Genomic DNA, 8581 nt, shown 5'->3' on the forward strand with positions numbered 1-8581 from the left:
TTGGCTTCTTTTCCTTCCTGCTTCCTGAAACCTCTCCTGTACCACCAAACAGGTGATTTGCGTTAATCTTCCACCTTGCCACGGACATCAAGACACAACACTGCTACGCAGCCTCCACAGAAGATCAGTCCTTCCACTGTCCAAGGCCTCCTCAGAATCTGAGAGGTTGTGGCTATACAGTGAGAAAGTTGTCATTAGTGGGCTGTGATAATTAACAGTGAGTCCCAGAATAGACTTAAATCCTTTTCACTGACCTTTTTGCAGATCTTTCTCTCATGCCCCTGAGTGCTCCAAGGGCAGAAGTGAAGAGATCCACGCTAAAGCTGGGTTTGGATTTACCATAAAATCCCAGGAATCTTATAGTTTGGAGATTACCTAACTATTGATCCATTTGGATGCTTGCGGGGGCACACCAAATGATACTGTTTCCCATTTCCAACGTAACCTTGAAAAAACCACTTGTATAGCATAACAAAACAGATTTCTAGTATATCCTGATGTACTTTAGGAAGTTCCAAAGAAGAAGGTAAAGCCAAGTATACAAAGAATGGACCATGAGAACAAGAGACATTAGAAATCTTCTGTGCATGCTTTATTGCTGAGACCTGATCTTGTATCACTATGTTCTGTACCAGCAGGAGCCTCCTATAGTAAGGAAAGACAGCAAACCGGAAATTTAAATAGGTTACAGTATTTAAATTTTAAAAACCAGAAAAGGTATGTTATTTCTTAGGATTCCAAAATGGAGAAAAAAAGAAACAACAAAAAAAGCCAAAACACAAAGACACATTAGTATCTGGAAAATGCTCTTAAAAGACTTCTATAGACACAGTACGAAAACAGAGAAAAAGAAATTTCATCTGTAGTGAAGAGAAGTATCCCACAGACCATTCTGTATTTGTTATTATTGAGCATGTCTATTAAAATTGATGGCAAGTCTGTCCTAGCTTTTTTTTAAATACACATTTTGATCTAGGGAAAAGTTGACTCAGATTAAGATGTAGAAGCTTGAGTAAGGAAGTCCATTTGCACAGAAGGGAGGATGCCAAAAAGTGGTTGCATCCAAGAAAAATATTTGAAAGATGATCTTGGCAAGATGGGCAAAAGAATAAATCAAGGAGCTGCAGCAGCCTACAATAGTACACAAGTACTAAAAATTTATTTTATTTTCATGCCTACACCTAAATATCAAACAGTTCTGAATATAAATATTTAGGACACTTCTACACAGCCCACTGTCAAAAGACTAACAGCTATTAAAGACATCCCAGCTGGGCTGAAAACAAGTAGTGTTTATTCACAAAGTCCAGTATGAGACCAGTTAAGTTTGAATGCAGTTGACAGGCACTATAACATTGTATATAAACCTCCAATACAGCATTATCCATCACCCAATACTGCAGAGGCATTTTCACAATACATGTGTATTTTGTATTGTCATCAGTGCTCTTGCCCAGCTGCATCTTCTAGTACCAGGTTTTGAAAAGGTAATGTGGAAATATACATACTCACTTATTAGGGTCTGTAGTAATGCAGGAAAGGGCTTTTTTTTTGTTTGGTTTTTTTTTTGTTTTGGTTTTTTGTTTTTTCAGCTAGACAACCTCAGACTGGAAACAAGGTACAAAGGGAGGATTAGACAGACTTTAAAAAACAAAAAGACCAGAAGTGCACACACAGCAGTACTAAAGTACAGTTATGTCTGATGTGATCTGAAATTACCATAATAGAAGCCTCCCCACTCCCTTGATCCTCAACCTATTCATCTGACCAAGCCTAAGACCCAAGATAACACACACAACAGGTTTTCATCTGCACAGCTCTACTCTCCCTGCAGGTCTTGAGCACCTAGAAGAACCTCACCAACTCCTCATGTTAGTGGAAAGTATATATTAGGTAGTGTGTTTCTTTTTTTTAAACACATACACCCTACATAAAACATATATACACATCCCATACATGTATATATTAGCTACATAAACCAAACATGCATATATCTTTTAAAACAGATTGTAAAATTTAATTTTGAAATACTGCACAGTATATTTACATCTACCCTATTACAACTATAAACTTTGTATTTGCTGGGAAGAAGACATTAATCTGTAAGACATGTTCAGAATACTTTCATGAAGTAAACAAAATGCATTTTTAAGCAACTTCTACAACTAAAATTTTATTGACAATTGTGACTCACCATTATTACTATTTTACTTAGAGGAAAGGAAAAACATTTCTTTTTTTTTTTTCCAGGAGCACTTGCAGAAACATATCTTTGTGCCTTTAATGACAGAATACTGTAACTTAAACAGTGAGATGGAAAATTAACTTACTTTAATACTAGGCTTATAATTATGCCATATTAAAGAAAATTTCACTAATCTTAGAAGCCATGCAGTCCTGCATCCAAAGAGTTTCTTGGCCTGGTATTTTATATCATTGCATGATATTTTACAGTCAAACACCTGGGGAGTACTTCTAAAACAGAAAAAAAAAAAAGTTTAATTTAGCCTTGCTGTCTCTGCCAAGCCGATATGCAGGCACGCCAAGCAAAAAGTAACTAGGGCTGTGTATTCAGACAGGTGTTTCAGAAGAAAAAAACAAAACAAAACAAAAAACCCCACACCACTTATTTTTTCCCCCAAAGTTTGAGGGCAAAATAAATCCCATCGCAATGTATGCAGGAAGTAGTTAGTTTCCCTGTTAATAAAACTGAAGTAGCTCCTCTCACATCTCCATGTGTGTGTTCATACTTCTTGCAAACAAAGCTCGCCCATGAGTCACCTTACGTTTCCTTGATCTTACTATACCTAAGGAACAGCAAAAAAGCTCTGTTATCGAGATTTCCATGGCAGTAACACCAAAACAAACAGTGACATCAACAGGAAGTGGAGCCCAGCAGATATTACTAAATCATGCTTTGCAAAACACGAAAAAGTTGACTTTGCTCCTATGCATACTTTAATCACTCCTCATTTATCAAAGTGCATTACAGTTGTTGACTTAAGAATGTCTAAAGCACTCTGTGTTTGGTTTTCCACTATAACACAACCAACCAAGTCTCACGCCATAGGAAAAGAACCACGTAGAGATTCCACACTGGAGAAGCTGCATCTCTTCCCTCAAACTCCTCTGACCCCAACAGCCTTTTTATAAAGCAAGTATTATACAGTGAAAGCTTATACAGAACAAATCTGCTGCCAGATTCTTATTCTCTCCAGTGAAGCACAAGACCATGCTGTCAGCAGGACCATGACCTACTGATTCATTTTACCAAGTTCAGGGAGGTGACAGACAGGGCAGGAATCCAGACTAGCAGAACTTCATTCTAACAGACTCTTCAATAAAAAGCATTAAATCTTCATTTTCCCTATACCCTCAAAGCAAGGTTTGAGAACACAGTGTACATTGTATTCAGGATAAATAGCGGTCTGTTTGTTGCACAAGTACTTTTCAAGCCAGAGCTACTGTTTTAAGGCTCCAGCTCTGTTGTGAAATCTCTTTTCAGATACAAAGCTATCTTCATGATCCTCAAATGCAAGAGCAAATCCAACCCATCCTGAGACAAAGGAGAAAACTGTACAGTCATCCTTGAACTCCCCATCCCCTTAAAAGGGAAACTATAATGGAAAATAAAGTATCAGACTTGGTATTCATATAGTGGCTAAAAAGACTGTCTTGCAACTACATTTTACCACATTATTCACTGCCTAGATGTTTGTCAATCACTTCGTGTCTCCAAGAAACATAGTGACCTGACTACAAAGAAGTTACACATATATGTTTAATAAAGTATATGTTCTGCATATATTCTCGGTGCCGAAAATTCATTCTGAAATTTGTGTTTCCTGCAGGCTGAGGTTGTCCAGAAGCCAGGATTTAGACCAAAAGAGACATCTTGTTACACAGTAGATTTGCTTCCTCTGGCCAGTTGTGAAGACAGCAATATCAATCTTACAGCACATAAAAGAAAGCAAACAGAAGAAGTTCAGTGAAAAGTCTGAGCTGAAGTAATTGTGATTCCTCAAGAGGTAAACACTTAAGAAGGGTATGTTACACAGGACCACTGCTTTTCTCTTAACAGACAGCAAACATAAGCTATTCACTGCTGAAAGGATGGGTTAGAAGTTGTTGCAGATGGGGCAGTAATTCTTCCTGCTGAAGGACAGGTAGGTTGAGCCCTCATGCCCTTCTAATGGAGGGGAAGCAATTCCTGTCAGATTAACTGTGCTGGAACAGTTACATTTGGAGAAAAAACAAAAAAACCATACAAAACATCCCAAAAAAAACCCAAACAAAGAAATCAAACCTGACATCAACAATGAAAACAGACTTTCTTGAGGCATTTCAGAAGGGTGTTTTCTCTTCTTACAAACCCAGATACATAGATATGTGTACCATTCATGTATACGTGCATGTTTCTCTCCAGTACAGTACCAGCTCCTTGAAGGCCAACAGCAGCTTTCCAAAAAGACAATGGAGAAGATCACAACTAGACTACTGACACTTGGAGAAATCTCAGAAATGTCACCTTGGAAATTTCATCTCTTGAGTTTTCCAGAAGCAGAAAGCATCCCATTATATTGCCCTGTGCAGTTATACATAAACAGTTGTGGTCAGAGGAAGAAATTTTTCTTTTACTGTATCAGCTGGGTGTCAGAGCCTCCACACCACACGCTGCTCCACTGGGCACTCATCTCCCTCTGCTCTGCGCAACATGGCTACAGAACAGCCAACTTCTGAACTGAGACTTTGAGTTCAGAATAGAGAGGCAACAGCAGCTTACTTGGGGACAATGAAGTAATTCCTGCTTCCTTCTGCCCAGTGTTATTGGAACTTTCTACCCAACAGGCAGGTCTGCCACTCATTAGCCCCCCTAACTTTACCTTCCTTTGCCAGGCAGTGAATAGGTACAAGTCGCTATAAAATAAAAAGTTCCATAAGGTAGCAAGCATATTTTGTGAAAGGACCCAAGTTATTTCAGCCCAGGGTGCAGCACCTAATGGCAGGTACAAGAACCACAGCGTGTGGTTCAGTAACTCATTACTGCTGATGGACCAAAAAAAGAAAGAAAAAAAATAATAATAAAAAAAAAATCTGTCAGGGACATCTCCATCCACCTGAAGACAAGTTTCTCTTAAAGGCTAAGTAGTTTACTGGTTTTGATAGACTTTACGGGAACCTTCCCAGAATGTTCTTTCACCTTTCAAGAAACAGGCAAGTTTGCAAAAAGAAACAAGTAAAAGATAAGGAAACAAACATGATGAGAATAGGAATTTAAGTGTGGAGAATGAACACATTGCTGAGTAGATGTGAACTGTTATTCATTCTTTCCAGTGTATGAAATCTGAAGAAGTTTTAATTAAGTAAATATGGGTAGTCAAAAAAAGAAGAAAAGGATTTAGTACTGAGCACACTGGCACATAGAGAAGCTTCCCAGGTCTCCCTGCATTGACTTCTCACAGATCCTGTTCTCTTGGGAAAGAAGCTTCACCTAAGTAATAAAGGGGAAGAGGGTGGTGGGGAGATGCAAACAAGCAACAAGAGAAAGAGGAAGAACAGTAGATTTCTGAACATAGGTTTAATAAAAACAGAGAAAATGTGAAGTTCTTCACATCATAAGCATCTCCTAGCAGTATTAATAGTAAAACTGAACAGAAAATAAAAATTAATTTCCACAGAGCTTTGCTGTTTTCTTCTGCTGCACCAGCTTCCACATCTGTCTGAGCAGGTTCAAAAAAAATCTTCAGGAATCTTTGAAGCTGATGAAAGAGAAAAGTTAAAGATGTCCAAAAATAGTCAAATAAAATTACAATACAAACAACTTCCCAATAACTACGGTGCAATTTAAGGTAGATGCCACTAAAAGTTCACTCAAACCAAGACTCCATTATCAGCAGATGTTTATCAGTATTTCACAGCACATATTTATTTTCTCTTTAGATAGATAAATTCTGAATAGGAATGCTGTATCTTTCAGAAACATGCGCCTCTTCACTCCTGGAGTTCAAAAAACTTTCAGTGACCAACCTCCATGAAGCCATCAAGTTTTAAAATGGGCTTAGAAAGTATGAGTAAGTCTACTAGAGAAGCTTATCTTAATCACATACAAGCAGTCATGCAAAGGGGACAATCCCCTGCCACAAGTAGCTTCTAAAGACAGTGACAGTACTTCGCTGCATCCATCCATCCCCTGATGTCCTGAAGTTGGCTGAGGGATGAGATATGCAGTTTCTCCAAACTAAGACCCTCATCTAGGTGACATCACTTGGAGAAAGCTGTAACTCAAGGGTAACTTGCTTCAATGGGATTCAGCCTTGACTTAACAGATAGTCTTCCACATGGCACAAGTATTTCCATACGCCAGTCAGTTTCTAGACTGAAAGTATAGGTACACAAAAAGGCAGATGGATACTTTAGAACAACTTACTGCCCTTAAACACAACTCAGGAATACAAACCATGTGTGTCCATACAACATGCACTTTCAAAGACTAGTTTTGATATATCACTGAGGGTTATGTACAGATTTAAGGCATGTTCATATAAAAAGTTCCTTCTGCCTTTATCAAACAGTGTTGTAACAGATACTATAAAGTTCTTACTAAAAGAAGTCATCGCTTAAGTGCTGCATCTAATTTCCAAAAGCACTAGAAACAAAGCTTTAGAGGTGCGTCCCACATGACATCAGTTTCACATATCAAGTTTTAAACAGTGAGTTTTGGAAGAGATCCGATACAACAGGATTACCTATCGCTGTTAATTGTTACTGGTTCTTGCCAATCTGAGTCCAAACTAACTAGTTAATATGTCTTTTTAAAACAACAAAAACAAACAAACAAAAAAAGATTAACCCTAAGTTTCTGTCTTGACTAATCCATACAAATGCTGACAAAACATTTGTAATGAACTAGTCACATCAAAAGTCAGAAATTATTCTTCAGCATACCCACGAACAGCACGTTGGCTGTAATTTGGGTTTCACACTCACAGAGCACACACCTGAACACAGCTATTAGGTCTCAAGGTTTTTTTGGGGGAAGGACACATGTTTTTACTTGCATGATAGGACAGGGGTAACCACTCGGCTACCTGAGGAATAAACTGCAGCGTCTTAATTACCGTCGGGCGCAAAGGACAAGTTCGCTGTTCCGCCTGCGGGCGAGGCCACGGCAGGAGGTCGCTCCGCAGGCAGCTCCCCTGCCCCTCACCTGCCCTCCGCTTGCGGATGGGGTGACGGAGCGGGAGGAGCAGGGCGCTGGGACGGGGGCACCGCTACGCGCTCGACCCCGGCGCTCGGGGGGCGCCTGCAGCGGAGGGCAACGCCGGCTGGCGCGGCAGGTAACCCGGCGGGCAGCCCCCACCTTACCTTTTTCACTCTGCTCTCCAGGTCCATGCTGCCGCCGGGCCGGGCTCCGGCGCAGGGCGGGGTGCGAGGCGGCGGCGGCGGCGGCGGCTCCTCTCCTGTCCTGTCCCGTCCGGGCTGCGGTGCGCGGGCGAGGTCGCACCCGCCGCCGCCGCGCTCAAACTTCCGCTGCCCTGCGGCAGTGGCTGCAGCCGAACAAAGGCAGCGCGGCAGCCAATCCCCGCCCGGCCGCCCGCCGGCCCGCCAGCCAATCACCCACCGCCGCCGCGTCCCGGCCCGGCCCGGGGCTGCGGCTCCTGAGCCGGCGAGGGTAAAGTCACGGGGAAGGCATTTGCTGACGCAGCGCTTCACCTTGGAGCGCAGACGCCTGGAAACGCGGACTCTGATGATTTATTGACCGGAGTAGGAGCGGGAGGTGAGGGCGGGCGAGCCCTGGCCTTGCCGGGGCTGTTCCCTCAGGCACCGCCCTAGCGGTCGGGTCCCAGGAGGTGCCTGGTGCCGGCTGGGCAGCTCTTACAGCCGGTTAGAATTTCATCGTGCTGGGGCTGAGCTCGCCTTGAGGCGACGGAGGAGCCCATGGCACAAGGGGTGGTGACAGGGCTCTGGTTTGGACAGGACCCCACTGCTCACCTTCTGCCCAGCCCGGTCCCCCAAGATTGTGTAGAACTGCCCTTTGATTCAAGTTCCATGGCCCAATTTTGCCCCCTCTCACCTCCACTACGTCGGGAGGAAATTGCTAGTTTTGTCCGGGTGGATTTTCTTCCATGTAAATCCACCCAAGAGGTTTTGCAACTCTGGAACCTGATGTCATCATGTGTTACCACACATTTTACAACAATGAGTTTTGTCTGTTCCCTGAACTGAACAAAATTTTTTTTCTCCTGTTGGCATTAGACGAATATCGTGAAAAAAATATAGACTGTGATCCCAGTCTTCAAAATCATATGCACTTGATCAGTCCTGGGATGCCACTGATAATGTAAAATATATTTTATACATAATGTATATTTAACATAAAATGACAGAATAATTTAAGCATTTGCAAGATTGAATACTTCCATAAATATTTTCTTCTTTCATATTTCTTTTGATCTTTAGAAAAAGTAACAGATGTTCATACAGACTTTATAGCTACCCCGTGGCCATGAATAATTTGGTAGATTATTTTGTCATTCATCTGCATAATCTAATCCTTTCTCTCCACACATACCAACTTTTC

At 41.6% G+C, this 8581-nt stretch overlaps 1 protein-coding gene across 1 annotated transcript in view; it reads right to left on the reverse strand.

The window, feature by feature from the left end:
* Window positions 1-7528, reverse strand: part of TES (testin LIM domain protein) — a 28490-nt gene extending 20962 nt beyond the window's left edge. The window contains exon 1 of the mRNA XM_082076071.1: window positions 7366-7528. Coding sequence (XP_081932197.1) covers window positions 7366-7392 — 27 coding nt within the window. The 5' untranslated portion in view covers window positions 7393-7528. The remainder of the gene's footprint in view (window positions 1-7365) is intronic.
* Window positions 7529-8581: the final 1053 nt, after the last annotated feature.

This window comes from Streptopelia decaocto (assembly GCF_964273445.1).
Source record: "Streptopelia decaocto genome assembly, chromosome: 1".
NCBI classification, from domain to species: Eukaryota; Metazoa; Chordata; class Aves; order Columbiformes; family Columbidae; genus Streptopelia; species Streptopelia decaocto.